The 20000-nt window shown below is 38.6% G+C and overlaps 3 protein-coding genes across 6 annotated transcripts in view; all 3 read left to right on the top strand.

The window, feature by feature from the left end:
• Positions 1–3973: 3973 nt before the first annotated feature.
• Positions 3974–6170, top strand: LOC123520830 (integumentary mucin C.1-like; the record flags this gene model as incomplete). Its single annotated transcript, XM_045283465.1, has 4 exons — positions 3974–4083; positions 4667–4825; positions 4983–5120; positions 5723–6170. Coding segments are annotated over exons 2-4 (744 nt in total), but the record flags the coding sequence as incomplete, so codon positions are not given.
• Positions 6171–6184: 14 nt separating this feature from the next.
• LOC123520829 (putative ankyrin repeat protein RF_0381) lies at positions 6185–12957 on the top strand. Of its 3 annotated transcripts, none has more exons than XM_045283463.1 (7): positions 6185–8099; positions 9299–9889; positions 10157–10711; positions 10795–10944; positions 11139–11321; positions 11693–11771; positions 12349–12957. In XM_045283463.1, the coding sequence occupies exons 1-7, from the start codon at positions 8082–8084 to the stop codon at positions 12645–12647; spliced, it is 1875 nt and encodes a 624-aa protein (XP_045139398.1). In that variant the 5' UTR covers positions 6185–8081; the 3' UTR covers positions 12648–12957. The 3 variants fall into 3 exon arrangements, with proteins under 3 accessions (XP_045139398.1, XP_045139397.1, XP_045139399.1); XM_045283462.1 differs by having other exon boundaries at positions 12346–12957; XM_045283464.1 differs by lacking the exon at positions 11693–11771 and having other exon boundaries at positions 12346–12482.
• A 901-nt stretch (positions 12958–13858) lies between these two features.
• The window catches only part of LOC123520839, a 43927-nt gene continuing 37785 nt past the window's right edge, over positions 13859–20000 (top strand). The window contains exons 1-2 of one of the 2 annotated variants that reach the window (XM_045283474.1): positions 13859–13902; positions 17529–17994. In XM_045283474.1, the coding sequence (XP_045139409.1) occupies positions 17934–17994 (61 nt within the window). In that variant the 5' untranslated portion in view covers positions 13859–13902; positions 17529–17933. The remainder of the gene's footprint in view (positions 13903–17528; positions 17995–20000) is intronic. The other variant, XM_045283475.1, reaches the window with a different exon arrangement.

Raw genomic sequence — 20000 nt, 5'->3', positions numbered from 1 at the left:
TTGATAGATGGAGGAATTGAGTTTTGAGGCATTGAAAACTACTAGTTTTCTCTGCCCCAATCAGAAATCTTAGAAAGATCAGAAGTCAGGCGTTCTGTGGCGTCCCTGCATGATCTGTTGACTTCCTGAAGGGTTGGTCGTCTCTGAAAGGACGTGGAAAGATGTAGGGTGGTATCATCAGCGTAGGAGTGGATAGGGCAAGAAGTTTGGTTAAGAAGGTCATTAATGAATAATAGAAAGAGAGTGGTGACAGGACAGAACCCTGAGGAACACCACTATTAATAGATTTAGGAGAAGAACAGTGGCCGTCTACCACAGCAGCAATAAAACGGTCGGTAAGGAAACTTGAGATAAAGCTGCAGAGAGAAGGAGAGAAACCGTAGGAGGGCAGTTTTGAAATCGAAACTTTGTGCCAGATTCTATTAAAAGCTTTTGATATGTGTAACGCGACAGTAAAAGTTTCACCGAAATCTCTAAAAGAGGATAACTAGGAATCAGTAAGGAACGCCAGAAGATCACTGGTAAAGCGACCTTAACGGAAGCCATAATGGCGATCAGATAGAAGATTGTGACGTGACAGATGTTTAAGAATCTTCCTATTGAGAATAGATTAGAAAACCTTAGACAAGCAAGAGATTAACGCTATAGGACGGTTGTTTGAGGGATTATAATGGCCACCCTTTTTAGGAACAGGCTGAATGTAGGCAAACTTCCGCATTAGGTCCATAAGCCTTCAGAGGGTTTAGGCCAGCGGGGGCATGGAAAATATCATCACGAAGAACTTTGATTAAAGGCATGAAATAGTCAGAGGGAGAAGGAGAGGGAAGAACAATCCCAGAATCATCCAAGGTGGAGTTTTTAGTAAAGTTTGAGAGAAGAGTTCAGTTTTAGAGACAGAAGAGATGGCAGTGGTGCCATCAGGATGAAATAAAGGAGGGAAAGATGAAGAAGTAAAGTTATTAGAGATGTTTTCGGCCAGATGCCAGAAGTCACGAGGGAGTTTGAGTTTGAAAGATTTTGACATTTTCTATTTATGAAGGAGTGTTTGGCAAGTTGAAGAACAGACTTGGCATGATTCCGGGCAGAAATATAAAGTGCATGAGATTCAGGAGATGGAAGGCTCAAGTACCTTTTGTGGGCAACCTCTCTATCATGTATAGCACGAGAACAGGCTGTGTTAAACCAAGGTTTAGAAGGTTTAGGTTGAGAAAAGAATGAGGAATGTACGCCTCCATGCCAGACACTATCACCTCTGTTATGCGTTCAGCACAAAGAGATGGGTCTCTGACACGGAAACAGTAATCATTCCAGGAAAATCAGCATAATACCTCCTCAGGTCCCCCAACTGGCAGAGGCAAAACGCCAGAGGCACCTTCGCTTTGGGGATCCTGAGGAGGATTGGAGAAATAGGACAAGATACAGAAATGAGATTGTGATCGGAGGAGCCCAACGGAGATGAAAGGGTGACAGCATAAGCAGAAGGATTAGAGGTGAGGAAGAGATCAAGAATGTTGGGCGTGTCTCCAAGACGGTCAGGAATACGAGTAGGGTGTTGCACCAGTTGCTCTAGGTCATGGAGGATAGCAAAGTTGAAGGCTAGTTCACCAGGATGGTCAGTGAAGGAAATGAAAGCCAAAGCTGGTGGTGAACATTGAAATCTCCAAGAATGGAAATCTCTGCGAAAGGGTAGAGGGACAGAATGTGCTCCACTTTGGAAGTTAAATAGTCAAAGAATTTACTATAGTCAGAGGAGTTAGGGAGAGATACACAGCACAGATGAATTTAGTTAGAGAATGACTATTGAGTCGAAGCCAGATGGTGGAAAACTCGGAAGATTCAAGAGCGTGGGCACGAGAGCAAGTTAAGTCGTTGCGCACATAGACACAACATCCAGCTTTAGAACGAAAATGAGGATAAAGAAAGTAGGAGTGAACAGGGAATGGACTACTGTCAGTTTCCTCAGACAGCTGTGTTTCGGTGAGGAAAAGAAGATGAGGTTTAGTAGATTAAAAATTAGATCTATGACAGCAAAAGTTGCAGAAGTTAATAAAGAAAAGTACAGGGAGGTGTCAAGACATTTTAGGTTGCCACCGAGAGAACAGTCCGACATGGAGACATTTGTGGTCCGCTCCACAGAAGGGGACTCCGAGGCTGGATTTGGAGTCGCCATTTTTTAATATCTAATCTTAAGTGAAGGGTGTGTGTGAAAAGGCCTGTAGTTTTGTGTGAAGAAGGAGAGTTGTCCTTAGAGAGCAGTCAGTTACTGCCCCCTTGAGTTGTGAGACAAAGGGAAACGTTCAGCGAGATCACAATTAGCTTTAAAGGAGAGTTCACAGCACAGGGTGGAATCAAAAGCTTTTCGTCTCATCAACTGCCCTCCTCTGACTAACTCTCTTCAGCCTCTTTCTCACCGCCGAAATGTTGCATCTCTTTCTATATTTTATCGCTATTTTCATGCTAACTGTTCTACTGATCTTGCTAACTGCATGCCTCCCCTCCTCCTGAGGCCTCGCTGCACAAGGCTTTCTTCTTCCTCTCATCCCTATTCTGTCCAACTCTCTAACGCAAGAGTTAACCAGTCCTCTCAATCATTCATACCTTTCACTGGCAAACTCTGGAACTCCCTCCCTGGATCTGTATTTCCGAATTCCTACGACTTGTCTTCTTTTAAGAGGGAGGTATCGAGGCATTTGTCCAGAATTTTGGCTGACGCTATTCCACTTTTTAGAGAGCCAGCACTCAAGTGGGCCCTTTTTTTTTTATCTTCTCTTTCTGGCGCTCTTCCCTACGTAAAAAAACAAACAAACCTTGAACTAGTGCTATTATCTCCTCTCTCTCTCTCTCTCTCTCTCTCTCTCTCTCTCTCTCTCTCTCTCTCTGTATATAATTATGTATATATATATATATATATATATATATATATATATATATATATATATATATATATATATATATATATATATATATATATATATATATATATATATATATATATATATATATATATATATATATATATATATATATATATATATATATATATATATATATATATATATATATATATATATATATATATATATATATATATATATATATATATATATATATATATATATATATATATATATATATATATATATATATATATATATATATATATATATATATATATATATATATATATATATATATATATATATATATATATATATATATATATATATATATATATATATATATATATATATATATATATATATATATATATATATATATATATATATATATATATATATATATATATATATATATATATATATATATATATATATAGAGAGAGAGAGAGAGAGAGAGAGAGAGAGAGAGAGAGAGTTATGTGGCAGTATCACTGTATATATCATCATCATTTTGTTAATCCGGAAGCTATCAAATTGTTCTAGTAAGACACTAAAATAAAATTTCTAGTTGAAATTTCAAGAAAAGATATATATCAAATATGTTTAGTGTGAAAAAAGAACAGATAAGTGTCAAAAAAGAAAAGGGAACGTTTGAAGGGTTGTGTAGACACTGTAGAGTAGATTGTGAAAGAGGGAAAAAGATGGATGCATTGAACAGCGCAAAGAAAGATCTAACACTAGGAGCAAAAAAAAAAAAAAAAAAAAAAAAAAAACTTTGCCTGTGGCTTTTATCTCTACCTAAACACGATACCTATACAGCTATGAAGTGACACTTGATAATTGCAGTACTAGGGTACCCGCACCGTTCGCGGCGTTTAGAAATGTCATCCGCCTAATGGTCTAGCAGTACGTGAAGGGCAATGCAAAACTCGAAACCACCAACTTCATAGACTTGTGCCGCAGAAAATGACGAATATATTGACTTTCATATTTCGTAAAACTGAATTTCATGAGATTCTTCAATTTACCTTAATTAGAGAAAGGTGACTACATGGTAACGAAAACGCCAACACTTGAGTCAACAAATTGGCCAGCGTCGGGAAGGACGGCAGCCAATATATTAGGCAGGACACCGTGCACCACAGTCAGGTCCCGCTCAGTGGTCGCAGCAACACCAGCCAACGTAAGTACTACTTCCCCTGTGTCACCACATCAAGACGAAATGGACTGAAACGTGGGCCGAGTTTCACGATCCGTAGCCTTGAAATTGTAATACTCAATTAAAAAAAAAAAAAAAAAAAAAAAAAATATATATATATATATATATATATATATATATATATATATATATATATATATATATATATATATATATATATATATATATATATATATATATATATATATATATATATATATATATATATATATATATAATTGACATGTTTCACTAATGTGATATACGATGTAATTCACAAATTCCATAAAACATATATATATATTGCAAATATGCCAGATACCTCTCATTAACAACGGTTTACCTCAAAATGTTTTATGGAATTTGTGAATTACATCGTTTATCACATTAGTGAAACATGTCAATTACTTTGATATCAGAAAAGGGACGGCATTATACTCCTACATGCCTCGAGGTATTAATGTTAGCAACGAAGAATAAAGTGTCTTATAATATTTGGTATGCATATTTAACCTTGCTCTCCTCCTACTAAGGAATTTGTTGATCATTGACATGGTGAATGTTGCAGGATGATGCTGATGAAGGCAACAGTGCTGGCGGTGGTGCTGGCAGCGGTGAGTGTGGAGGGTTTGGATATACTCCCTTGTGGCATTGCTACAATGAATCCTGGAGAGAGGGTGGTCATCCAGTCTCCAAACTATCCTCAAAACTATGACGACAGTGACAGGTGACCTACGCATCATAAATAATGTTGAACATTTTCTTTCTGAATGATTTACAATTTCTACACTAATTGAGGAAAAGCCATTCAGGTCACCAGATGTGGTTATACAAAGATATATTTCGTTAAAATTAGCTTCTATCTTCCATGGCGGCTCATACAGGTGCCAGTACGAGATCACATGTAATGAAGAGAGCTCGACCTACCTGGAATTCATCTGTCCTGTGTTCGAGCTCGAGGATTCATCTAACTGTGATAACGATCGTCTGATTGTTAAGTACAGAGACGAAGATGCAACCAGGTAATATTCATAGCACTCTTGGATTTGTTAATGTGATATGCTAATCATCTACTGAACCACAATTGCATACTAGAAGATAAAGTACAGTATACATGTGGAATTTCCTTTTACATCTAGTACAGAAAATTATTATTGTACACACACACACACACACACACACACACACACACACACACACGGCCCGGTAGCTCAGTGGTTAGAGCGCTGGCTTCACAAGCCAGATGACCGGGGTTCGATTCCCCGGCCGGGTGGAGATATTTGGATGTGTCTCCTTTCACGTGTAGCCCCTGTTCACCTAGCAGTGAGTAGGTACGGGATGCAAATCGAGGAGTTGTGACCTTGTTGTCCCGGTGTGTGGTGTGTGCCTGGTCTCAGACCTATCCCAAGATCGGAAATAATGAGCTCTGAACTCGTTCCGTAGGGTAACGTCTGGCTGTCTCGTCAGAGACTGCAGCAGATCAAACAGTGAATTACACACACACACACACACATACATACACACTTAATTAAATATTTTCATATAATTTCAGTATGCAATGTGGAATCTATACTCTTCAGTGTAATACTTAAAGGTTGCACCTCATGAGAACCTTGTGTTGCAGAAACTGTGGCACGAATTCTCCAGACGGGACCCTGACGACAACAGGCTGGACGCGCATCACCTTTGCCACTAACTCTGCCACCAACGCCAAGGGTTACCGCTGCTACATCTGGTGCCGAGAAAACCCTACTACCACTACCGCTGAACCAACTACTACTACTACTACTGAGGCAACAACCACTACCACTGAGGCAACTACTACTACCACTGAGCCAACTACCACCACCACTGAAGCAACTACCACTACTACTGAGGCAACCACTACTACCACTAAGCCAACTACCACTACTACTGAGGCAACAACCACCACAACTGAGGCAACTACTACTACCACTGAACCAACTACCACTACCACTGAGGCAACCACTACTACCACTGAGCCAACTACCACTACTACTGAGCCAACTACCACTACTACTGAGCCAACTACCACTACTACTGAGCCAACTACCACTACTACTGAGCCAACTACCACTACCACTGAGCCAACTACCACTACTACTGAGCCAACTACCACTACTACTGAGGCCACTACCACTACTACTGAGGCCACTACCACTACTACTGATGCCACTACCACTACTCCATCTCTACCAACAAGTCCCCCGAGTGACACAACCTCTGAATCAACTCTTGTGACTTGCTAGGGAAAACTGAATCAGGATCCTTCACGAGTCAAAACCACGGATGAACGAAATTCTATCTTCTTTTGCCTGAATTTTCATAGCCATTCCTCATCAGACGTTCTCCTCTTTTTACCAATTGCCTTAAAAGTGAATTAATGATTTACCGGGGTCCGTAATTTCAATACAAACGCAAAAAGAGTCGTTATCTTGAGTAAGAATACAAAGATGGCGTCTCACTTAATATATAGATGAGTGTAATCGAGACCTCATTGCTGTTCTGGTTAGTTTTTATTCAATCGTCAGGAAACATTGCGCTAGAGGATCTGTCAATAAAACACACTACATCACATGTCTTTGAAATTATCCTAGATTTTGGTACATTTAATTTATCTTGAGATGAATGTTTTGCTATATTCCTAAATGTGTGTTCTTATTCGTAAAAGCAAGTCTGCAGACATAAGCACGTGGGGAGCTAACAGTTATTAATAATCCCAGGCAGCCGATGATGACAAACTATGATGTTAGGTAGGCTACAGATAACGCTGCCATGGTAGAAGTAATCTTAAAACCAAAAATGTTTAGGGAAGCTTAGGCGAAAAAAACATATACTACCGAATGGGAATCGAGGAAATGAAATGGTGTTAAAGTCTATACCAACACTGTAATAACTCCAACTGGCTTTGTAAATCCAGTGGGAGGAAGCCAGCGTAAACCAGGAACCGAGAGTGACACGAATTACAGAGCGAAACACTTCATTTAGGACAGGGTTCAATACATAAAGGTAAACCTACGTGGCCAAAAAATAAACCTCACAATAATTTCATGATTTAGGAAGAATTAAGACAGCCGTGTAAGATGAGAATTTGCCACTCAGATCCACTGGAAGACACGAAACAGTATCCTTAAGAAGAGACAGGACTGTTCTGATGTATAGCATTGTTGGAGTAGGCAGTGAAACTCCAGCTAAGAGGTGTACTTCATTGTCTATGAAAAACCAGATGGGGATGCTCTGAGAGAGAGAGAGAGAGAGAGAGAGAGAGAGAGAGAGAGAGAGAGAGAGAGAGAGAGAGAGTTTTCCCTGCTCGCTTCACAGAGTACTGCATCCAAACATTTTCGATTCGCATCACTGCCAGTCACAGCAATGCTCATTTCTTCACATTCAATCTGGGGCAGGGGTTCTCAACCTTTTCCTTGTTAAGAACCCACTGAGTTATAAGACCATCTACCCAAACCCGTAGTAATCTGACGTCGAACAGAATGTTAATTTAGTGACTGACAGTAACTCAAACGCAATGGTACTGGAAAGAATATTATCAGATCAGCCATCTAAGTACCCCTGGAATATTAATTTAGTGACTGACACTAACTCAATATGCAATGTTACTGTAAAGGATATCATTACATCAACCATCCAAGTACCCCTGGATATTTTCATGTGAACCCCTAGGGGTTTGCTAACTGCAGGATGAGAACCCCTGATCTAGGGGAAAAGAAGTAATAGTAATATACATTAAGAAATTTCTTTTTTCAAGATTCACCTACAATAAGACAAGTTGACTCATAAACGAAGAACATTTGCCTCTTATACAGGCAAGCTCAATCAGATATCTAATCAGTTATCTTATCAGGCTTGCGATATACACCGAGCATTCAAGTGTAGATGCCGATAGTCGTTTCATTAGGACCATTCAGAAAACAAGTCGCTGTCGACACCAAATATCCAGCTGACCTAAGATGGGTTTAGGAGATGAGGTGAGCATTTCCACTGCCCTGCTTTTATCGAGACTCAAGCGTTTCCCTGCTGCTGCAGCACTATCACTATCTGCGGATAACAGATAGTTTGAACTTTAATACGTAGATAGTTTGAAATGTATGGGCCCGGCATCTCAGTGGGTGCTCTTTTATTGTAATTTTTGTTGCATTTGCTGGTGCTCACTTAAAAAACAACAACGAAAAAAACAAGACTTTCACTGCCCTCTAACTCTTTTGAAACCTTTGTTATTTCGCAAGCATTCAGCTCTGTTTCCTCTCTCCATTGCCAGCACTGAACGTGTCTGATAATATTAAGTGGAAGACTGCAAATAAGTTGTACCTTCAAAAGCAACGAGGAGGAAAGGAAGATCTAGCTTGGTTGATTGTGACGAGGAGGTCATTTCAAATTCGCATAAATAGATAAGAAGAATCCCTACACAACACTGTCAGTGTATAGCTAATATTTTTACTAATAGGAATATGAACGAAATTTTTCTCACCTTGCAATATCTATCTATCTGTCTATATATATATCTATATCTATCTATCTATCTATCTATCTATTTATATCTATATATCTATATGTCTAGATATCTATATCTATCTATCTATCTATCTATCTATATCTATATATCTATATATCTATATATCTATATCTATCTATTTATCTATCTATTTATATCTATATATCTATATATCTATATATTTATATCTATACCTATCTATCTATATATTTATATCTATATCTATCTATCTATCTATCTATCTATCTATCTGTCTATCTATTTATCTATCTATCTATCTATCTATCTATCTATCTATCTATCTATCTATCTATCTATCTATCTATCTATCTATATATATATATATATATATATATATATATATATATATATATATATATATATATATATATATATATATATATATATATATATATATATATATATATATATATATATATATATATATATATATATATATATATATATATATATATATATATATATATATATATATATATATATATATATATATATATATATATATATATATATATATATATATATATATATATATATATATATATATATATATATATATATATATATATATATATATATTGTAAAAGTATGGAGAAGAGTTTATTTGTTTGCATACTATTGGACGTTTTTTTTTTTCGATATCTCGTGTTTCAGTTACTCTTGTGGTCGTTGATAGAGAATAGCGAGAAACACCTAAGGACGGCATTAGAGTATGGCGCTAACGTCAACTTGACGAGCCCCACGGGTTCATGTCCCCTTCACGTTGCTGCTCTCTTGGATTTGCCATGGCTCATCAGAATTCTTCTAGACCACAAGGCCACAGTGGACCAAAAAGATGAGTCTGGTTATACTCCTCTTATGGTGGCCGCTCTCAACGGCAAGACGGACGCTGCAAGGGTACTGCTGTCCATGGGTGCTGACCCAAACATGAAGCGTCCGAGCAATGGGGAGACAGCCTTGCACCTGGCCATGAACAGTAAAAGTCGGACGGTGGTTGGCACGCTGCTGGACGCAGATGCAGATATCAATGCACAGACCAGTGACAGGAAGTTCACGCCGCTGCATTTAGCAGCTTGGTTTAATGCTGGAAACTTGGTAAGTTTGCTACTTGAAGACCCTCTGTGTGATGCAACGATTCTAGACAGTGCTGAACGCACCGCAGCCATAGTGGCCACAGAAAAAAGTAACCATCATGTAGCTGAACACCTTCGTTTGTTCGCAATGACGAAGAGTGTGGCAGATAAGGTAAGTCCTTTTCATGAAAAGTAGCTTTGTTCTGTAAATTCGATGACAGTTTCTATTCTTTTCATAGTGTTCCTGATTCTATTGAGATCAAGTGTACGTGTCACGGAAATAATACAAACCTTTAAGGTTTATAAAAAAAAAAAAAAATCAAAAGTAAATAACTTCATAAGAGGAGATTATACTCTTCACCATTTTATATCTGTTGTTTTATCAAGGCAAGAAGTGGATGGAAACAGCTCATAAGTGTAACGATACTCATCCCTGCAGGAACTGTTGTCAGCCGTCATGGAGTTGGACAACGAGGCTGCGAAGAAAGCTTTGATGGGTGGCGCCAACGCCAATCTGTGCTTCCACGTCGCAGCCATGAAGGGCTCAGTGCCTCTCATCAAAATCCTCCTGGATCATCAGGCCAATGTGGACGAAATCAACTCCTTGGGTATCACTCCTCTCATGGTGGCTGCTCTTAATGGAAACACTGACGCTGTCAAGGAACTCCTGCTGAATGGCGCCAAGGTGAACCAGAAGGGTATTGACAACGAAATTGCCTTGCACCTGGCCATGAAAGGCGGCAGTCACGGTGTGGTGAATGAACTGCTTGAGAAAGGGGCAGATATTAATGCGCAGACAAAATCCAAGAAGTTCACACCTCTCCATTTTGCAGTTCATTTCAATGATCAATACCTAAGAAAAGTTTTGGAAATGCATACAAAGTGCGACGCTACGATAGTTGACTGGAAGGATCGCACTGCCGACCAGCTAGCTGAGGAGCGTGGCCATCAGCATGAAACGTTGCCGGACACACCTGACGGGAAAATGATAAAGGTGAGGAATAGAACGTCTATTTTTTTTTTTTTTTATAGTTAATGAGTGTAGAGTGTTGGCTAATTCATAACATCTTATTGCAGTCGGAGAGGGTCAGTGAGAATGTGTACAAGGTCACTTCACCACCACGAGGAAAAGTTCTAGTTTTTAATTATGAAAATTTTGAAAAAAAAGAAGATTATCGAAAAGGCGCCGTATGGGATTCCAAAAAAGTTGAAAAACTTTTTGCCAAGGTAAGAAGGCAATAGTAAACTTATTGAGAAGGCACGCGATGGGTATATATATATATATATATATATATATATATATATATATATATATATATATATATATATATATATATATATATATATATATATATATATATATATATATATATATATATATATATATATCAGACCGTAAGGATGTATCTTCTGAAGCACAGATGGGCTATCAAGTGAACTCTTACCACAACAAGAAGTACCAAGAAACCATAGATATCCTGAATTCATTCCGGCGTAGTGAAGAGATGGCGAAGGTGGACTGTATTGTGGTGTGTGTGTTGAGCCACGGGATCAGACACGACACCTTCATGACATCAGACAACAGACTTATGACTGTGGATGAGGTGAGTAACCAATTTATTGTTAAAAGTCGGTCTTTGCATAACCTTCTGAGTACTGTACAAATATAGGATTTTTACTTACATATCTATACTACTACTGTATCATCAATTTTAAAAGATTTCACGGGTCGGGCTGAAGAGAGAGAGAGAGAGAGAGAGAGAGAGAGAGAGAGAGAGAGAGAGAGAGAGAGAGAGAGAGAGAGAGAGAGAGAGAGAATGTAAAAATACTGCCGAACAGTTAAAGTTTTAAGGCATTACGGTATAGGATAAACATTTTATATGACAACAAACTTAAATTTCCAGGATTCAAGAGTTAGTATTGCACTAATCACTCTTCTGGTTTGTTAATCACTAATGCTTCATTTTGCCTCCAGATCCACAGTTATTTCACGGATGACAAGTGTCCGCACCTTAAGGGAAAACCGAAGCTTTTCCTCTTCAATTATTGTCGAGGTGATTACATAGTACCGTGTGTGTGTGTGTGTGTGTGTGTGTGTGTGTGTGTGTGTGTGTGTGTGTGTGTGTGTGTGTGTGTGTGTTTTACTGTTTGATCTGCTGCAGTCTCTGACGAGACCGCTAGACGTTACCCTACGGAACGAGCTCAGAGCTCATTATTTCCGATCTTCGGATAGGCCTGAGACCAGGCACACACCACACACCAGGACAACAAGGTCACAACTCCTCGATTTACATACTGTACCTACTCACTGCTAGGTGAACAGGGGCTACATGTGAAAGGAGACACAACCAAATATCTCCACCCGGCCGGGGAATCGAACCCCGGTCCTCTGGCTTGTGAAGCCCGCGCTCTAACCACTGAGCTACCGGGCGCGCGCGCGCGCGTGTGTGTGTGTGTGTGTGTGTGTGTGTCGTAGGGTCCTTGTCCCCACACAAACACTCCCAAAATCAAGCGTTTCCTTCATAACCAAGAATGACTGAAATAATACCTTGCCAATGTGATTAAACCGAGAAGCTACTGTCTTTTTATGGTTGTGTTTTTCTTACCTGTTCTTTAATATTCTTGCAGTAGACACAAACTCTCAGGATGACCTCAAGACGCAAGGAAGCAGGGAAAATCCTCCACTTGAAGACCACATTACTATTTACGCGACCATCGAGGGAAAATACGCTTTACGAAATCCATGGAAAGGTACCTACTTCACCGAGGCAATGACGAAGATGTTAAGCCAATACGCTGATTTTCTTCACGTGGCTAAGTTAGCCGAAAAGATGCGTGAATACATGAAAATTATTAATGGACCTGAAATATCTGTTGTTGACGAAACCAAGAAAAAGTTTTATCTTAATCTTCACGCTACAAGTGACTGAATCAGCGACATGAATGAAAATTGTAAGATCAGAGACTTTAATAGGCAACTGAAGCTTTCAGAGCCTCAGAGGGTGACAGAGCGTCGTTCTTTGTGAGTTGTACGTAGTTAGGATATTAAATGATCACGAACACTTATTATTGGATGTGTCTAATACTTTACACGGCATTATATATGACCGTCCGCTCACCATTACCTGTTCTGTCCTTCCTGTGGTCCGTCTTAAGCCGGTGAATTGTTTCTGGAAGTTTATTTTTTTTCTTTTTCATTTTAACATGCACATAGTTTTTCCTTTGTTACTTATATATATATATATATATATATATATATATATATATATATATATATATATATATATATATATATATATATATATATATATATATATATATATATATATATATATATATATATATATATATATATATATATATATATATATATATATATATATATATATATATATATATATATATATATATATATATATATATATATATATATATATATATATATATATATATATATATATATATTTATCAACCTTGAATTTATCTAAATAATATTGAATATTTTTCTTTTCTTCTTTTATTTTTTTCGGAGTATTTGTTTAACAGAATATGACAATTTACATAGGGGAATTTTCACTTTTTTAGGGGGTAATGATATGTATACCAAATAAACAAATTTCTATAATGGCATTTTGATCATCATATTTACCTTCTCATGCTACACTGGTTACATCTCTCCGTCGTATCTGAGAACCAGCCAGAAGAACGGTGCGTCACCTACAGATTGTATTCTCAAACTTTTCGGCGTCTTATCTCCATCACTACTGACGGGCTCTAGGAGATATTAGTTGGATTTTCAAGGATGTGTCATAGATCTATAGTTACTTGATCACATACTCTGCATCCTCAGTAATAAAAATCTATAAGAACCTGATTGATAATCTCTGTGACTTTTGTAGATATTCCTTATGAGAGTCTAACAAACGTTTCAGAACACGAGATCAAATTCAATTTTAAGAAGAGTGAAATAATGCATTACCCAACTTGAAAGCGACTGGAGATACTGGATAATCTGCTAACATGCAGTGCTATGTGAAGCGATGCTTGACACTCTATCTGCAGCTAATGACCAGACATCGCCCAACGTCAGTTTCTAGGAATGGCAGGGGTGGAGGAGCAGCCGGCCAGCGGCGGGGTCAGTGTTGAGTTTGGTTCGGTGCGGTGAGGACAGGCGCTCCGTCCTCAGTGAGTCAAGCTCCCGGTCGAACTCTGCCACGCAGTGTCTCCTCTTCTCGCGCTCTGTCGTACTTTCGTTGATAATATTCCGAAACATTCCAGCACCGCACCTCCACTACATTTGAAAAGGCTCTAGTTTAAGTTACAAAAGCTTTTAATTATACATTTTCATTTATAGTGATAAATCAACAAAATTTATATATTATTAACAGGAGAAACTCACTTGAAAACTCTCCCAATCACCTCTGTGACCTTTTTAAATTAATTGTGGTGAGAGAGCGAGCGGTTTCGGAATATGGGATTTTTTTTCAATATGTATACGAATGCAGATTTAACCTAGTGAACAATTGTATTTGTCATATGAAATCATTTTAAGACACGTGAGTGAATGAATTACTGTTTTGTATATATATATATATATATATATATATATATATATATATATATATATATATATATATATATATATATATATATATATATATATATATATATATAGAGAGAGAGAGAGAGAGAGAGAGAGAGAGAGAGAGAGAGAGAGAGAGAGAGAATGTATGTGTGTGAAACTTCGGTTCTTTTCTTCTGTCCCGTTATGCTAATACTACAAACTATGTCTTTCACAGCAAGATAAGGACCACCAGTGTCAAGGTAACGATGTGTGTCTCCTTGTCTTTGTTCATGTCGCGAATATAACAAATAGCGTGACTTTTTTTCTCTCGTCTCCCATTCTCTCACCCGTCTCTTACTTGGTCCTCCATGTGAATCTTGTAGCTGCTACTCCTTCAGATGCTGTTTTCCTTTTCCTTTTCCTCCTCTCTTAAACCTGATAGAAAATTCAACTCCAGCACACATCTATTTATCTATTCACATATCATTTATTTATCTTTATTCGATTATGTGTATAGAATACTGATTGAGGATTAAAAAAGTGTCTCGGTGCTGCTTCACACACACACACACACACACACACACACACACACACACACACACACACACAAAGAAAAAAAAAGCACACCAACTCTGTTGGAGTATTCCATATCAGTACGCATCGCTCGATCTGCTTCGCTCTCCGAATCTCGACTTGTCCCATTTACGATTATTCAATCCTTCGTGCCTCAGTAATACCAAAGAACACTCCAATATATAATCTTCTTAATCTCGTGGATAATATTTTCTATCTCGAATCAAAACACATGTACTCACTGCTTGCTTCCCAAAAATGATCGTGGGACTTCTGGTATAGTTGAGGTTGGAAGTCGAGTAACTTACTGCATTTACGTCTACTGTAATTGGATTGCCCCTTTCATCTTAGAAAGTCTTCAGACCTGCCAGTAGACTATCTATTCATTGTCAGATTCTGTAAAAAGACATTTAGCAGGTACGCGAACTTAAGAATGAGAAAAAAAAAAAATCATGGAGAAAGAAACGTTTAACAAAGTAGAAGTGAGTATTGCAGGTTCCATTTTTTTAAGTATTATTTTCATCATCTTTCTGTTTTCCATCTCTACGTAAAATTAAGCTTCTGCAAGGTCGAGCTTCTTCTGAATACATAATAGGAAAACACACACACACACACACACACACACACACACACACACGTAGTGTAGTGGTTAGCACGCTCGACCCACAATCGAGAGGGCCGGGTTCGAGTCCCGGCGCGGCGAGGCAAATGGGCAAGCCTCTTAATGTGTGGCCCTTGTTCACCTAGCAGTAAATAGGTACGGGATGTAACTCGAGGGGTTGTGGCCTCGCTTTCCCGGTGTGTGGAGTGTGTTGTGGTCTCAGTCCTACCCGAAGATCGGTCTATGAGCTCTGAGATCGCTCCGTAATGGGGAAGACTGGCTGGGTGACCAGCAGGCGACCGAGGCGAATTACACACACACACACACACACACACACACACACACACACACACACATTCAGAAAAAAATCTTGGGCCGTTGTGGGCTTTTCTTTTTCTTCCTCTCATGACCATCGTGCGGCTGGCATTACTACCAAATTATTCCTGATGGTGCTTTCCACGGTCCCTCCGGTCATGATCTTCGGGAAATTTATAACCCTGGCAGAGTTATTATTGCTGATACTGAAGTAATTGACTCTTTCCTGACATTCCGCCAACTTAGTTTTTTTTCCTTTCTCTTGTCAGTCTTCATCATCGTCAACCTTTCCTGTTTTTTGGATGATGTTTATTTATCTGTTTCTCTAACGAATGCAGGAGGTTGATTAAGGGTTCATATATAAGGAAGAGAAAAGCCTGTTAAACTCTTCCTCCTACCAATCGTGTAATTAAATAATTTGCTTTATGATTTTATATATTGCGGTGCTGATGCTTGGATATTCAGTCAATCAATCATATAATCAGTCAGTCAATCAATAATTCTGTCAATTAAGTCAATCATTTTGACATGCGTATGTGTTTAAGTGTTTTGTACGTTCATTCAAGCCATCAATAAAATCACACAGTCTGTTTGAAATATGCACGCAACTACTTGATTATTTGGTACACGGAAGGTGCCCCAAACAAACACACACAAAAAAAAAAAAAAAAAAAAATGAAAAGAAGAAAACGCGATCTCCATGTCCTAATCTCTGTTTCTGTAGGCTAAGAAAAATTCCTGGTAAAAAAAAAGTTGCAGAAATCCCAACTCAACTCTTACTGTCATCGGCGTGCTACAGGAAGGGCAATCTGCTGGCAGGTTTATCTCGTTCAGCGTATGACAACCAATCTTTCTTCACCGGTGTTTGGTGATAAAACATTTGCTGTACTGTAAAAGGAACATAAAAAGCCTTCAGAGAGAGAGAGAAAGAGAGAGAGAGAGAGAGAGAGAGAGAGAGAGAGAGAGAGAGAGAGAGAGAGAATATTGTCTTCTTGTCAGGTATTCTAGTTCTTCTCACTACCAAACCCACATACCTTACAATGCAGCAAGTTCCCGCGGGCCTCTCCTCTCACCCTCGCTGCATCTTTCTCTCGTCTCTCGCCTCGACCCTTGCATCGCTCCAGCCTGTGAGAGAAGGAAAGAAAATACGCAATTAAGCCTGAGGATCATCACCACACCTCGTTACCTGTGCTCCTGGCCAGGAAAACACCAAAACATTTATTCCTGAAGAAGAGACGAGAGCGAAACACCCACAAAAAATAATGCAGGAATTTTACTAGTGTAACACGCTCAAGTTGTCATTATTATCGTTTTTCGTGCTAATATTCTGGATGTCTGTCTATTTTATTTCAGTTTCTGTCTTTATTTCCTAGTGTGTGTGTGTATGTGTGTGTGTGTGTGTGTGTGTGTGTGTGTGTGTGTGTGTGTGTGTGTGGATGGGTGGATGTGTTGGTGGTGACCCAACCCGTAACACTATGCATGAAGTGACGCTCGGAGCTCCCTCGCGTGCCTCCCAATATGGAGCGACACACTCTTCAGACAAGTATAAAGTCCTCTAGAGCCTGGCTGGTCCCTCGCTCTCACGGCTCGGCGACGCACGCACACACACACACACACACACACACACACACACACACACACACACACACACACACATTCTCTCTCTCTCTCTCTCTCTCTCTCTCTCTCTCTGTGTGTGTGTGTGTGTGTGTGTGTGTGTGTGTGTAATGCATAGCATGGCTACATTATTAATTTCAGATTATTTTAAAAAGACTCAATTCTTCTTGAAAAGAGAGAAAAAAAAAAACCGTGGAATCGACAGAATAATCGAACAAAACGAATAATCGAAAAAAAAAAAAAGAAGAGAAAGGAAAACGTAACCGTACAAAGTTACCCAACAGTGTGAACAAACATTACGATAAAGAGAGCTGGGGTGAGTGGAGAGAATGTCTTCCTCCACTTAAGGAAAAGGAACCAACCTCGTGAACTGTCACCGAGAAAAGGAAACGATACGAAAAAAAATAGAATAATAAAAACCACAATAACTGGTAGATAATATAGAAATAAAAGCAAAACAAATAATAAAATCACGCCAGGGAGTGCTGTTATAAAGACAAGACTCCCTCAGCGCTACTCAACGTAACTTTGGTCCCTGTCGCCGCCATGAGGAGCAGCAATCACACTTTCAGATACTTGACCGCCACACAGGCCCAGTACCTGCCGCGTGAGTATATGTGTTTCTTTGTTTCTTGCTGATGCTGCGACGCTTCATCACTTCCATCTGTTGAGTGATTTAACTTTGTATTCTATGTCTCTTCCATTTTTTTTTTACTTAATCTTCTTTCGACTTTGTAGTTTTCTTTACTTCATTTACTTTCCATTTCTTTTTTTTTCTTTCCTTCATTTCTTTTCCACCGTCTCTTTTTTCTTTATTTTATCTTCTTTCTACTTTTTTTTATATCTCCAGTTCATTCGTTTCTTACACTCCTTTCCACTGTTTACTATTTTCCATGCTTCATCTCCTTTTTACTCAATCTCCAGTATATTTCTTGCTTCAGCTTTTTTCCACTGTTTACTTTTATTCTACTTCATCTCCTGTTTCCTTTTCTTGTACTATCCCCATTAATTTTTTTCTTCATCTTCTTTCCACCATTTACTTTTTACTTTACTTCATGTATTGTTACACGTTCTACTACTTCCTGCTTTTTTTTCCTGGACGCTTGACTCTGCACGTGATCTGGGGACGGATTTGTGATGAAAGCTCTGTTTATCCATTGATTGTTTTATCATTTATCTATCTATTTTCTTTTTATTTCTATCAGCATTGTGCTCGGGTCACCACTTTTTAGTTCAAATAATGCACCTGACAGTCAGTCACTCACCTGCTCAACACATCGTAATTACTGCATCCTGTTCTGCTGAGTGATTAATGTGTCTCGTATATTTTGCAACTGTTGATGTAAAATGTTCTGTCATGGAAGGTAATGACGTTGTGTTTTCCCATACGTGGCATTGAAGTTAGTAATAAAAGTACAAAGCTGAAAAAATGGTGTACTGTGGTAATATAACGTTCTTAAGCTAAGGAAATCTATTCTTATCCACTTGTACTGGTGATATGAAAAAAAAAAACAGCAGCTGGATTGACAGGAAGATAAGTACGCAAGAAAATTAGGGAAGCGACAAAGTCATTTCACCGATCAGCTATTAGTATCCGGCGCTGAAAACTACAGCACAATACAATGATGGAACTTTCAGAGAGCTCCGTTCTGAACTTTTTCTTCTGTTGATACAGAAAAAGAGAAGAAATAGATAAATAGCAATAAATCGAAAAATAACAGTAACCCATGGATTTACGAGTAAAAGAACACATACAAAAAAACGAGAAGCTGCATGAAACCATCAGGGCTGTACGTGCGTGACAACCTTTATATTTTCATTATCGTCTTCATCCATAATTTTCTCTAATCTTTTAAAGCTCCCTAATGACTGAGCACTGACAATCTGACAACGCTGCGATATGATAGGAATCGTGCCGACTGTTATGCCCAGCTCCTAAGCCTCTGTGTGACCATGAAACGCTCGCCACGTCAGAAAAAGATCATGTCCAAGAAAGAAAAATTCGGAGTTGGATTTTTGCAAAGATTCAGTTGTCTTTAAAAAGAGTTGAGTATCGCTCTGTCATGTAATTGTTTTTTCATCACTGAAAGGTTTCTTATTTCACACGAGTTTCGTTACTTTGAGTACAATCACATCACGTGCCCATCAAACCTCCATGTACTGTGTGGTAAGCAAAGGAACAAGTTAGCGTAAATGCCAGCAAGTACCAATCATCTGTTACAAGTGCATTAAGTATTGATAACACTAGACAGATGGTGTTTGCCAGCATCTTTACAGACATGTCAGAAAAAGAGTTATAAATTGCTTCTCTAATTTCCTACAACAAAATGAGCGACATGTGTATTCCATCATCGCCGCGTGTGGCCATCAAGCTGTCAGTTGCACGTACCCATAAGAGGAATGGTGGCGAGAGGCAGCATGAAGGCAGGTAGTAGAGCGACACACCTGGCGTCATCCTTCACGTCAGTCTTCTCAAGTGGAGCGCGTGGACTTGACACCTTCACACTGCATGACATTAAATCCTGATAGCAATTCTTATTTGTATTTTTCTTGTGTCATGCCATCACGCCACCGCGAGAGAGAGATGCTCCACACTGCGACGATGGCAGTGAC

This window comes from Portunus trituberculatus, chromosome 47 (genome assembly GCF_017591435.1).
Source record: "Portunus trituberculatus isolate SZX2019 chromosome 47, ASM1759143v1, whole genome shotgun sequence".
Taxonomy (NCBI): Eukaryota; Metazoa; Arthropoda; class Malacostraca; order Decapoda; family Portunidae; genus Portunus; species Portunus trituberculatus.
The sequence above is the reverse complement of the archived record's forward strand: the minus strand, read 5'-3'. Positions and strand labels throughout refer to the sequence as shown.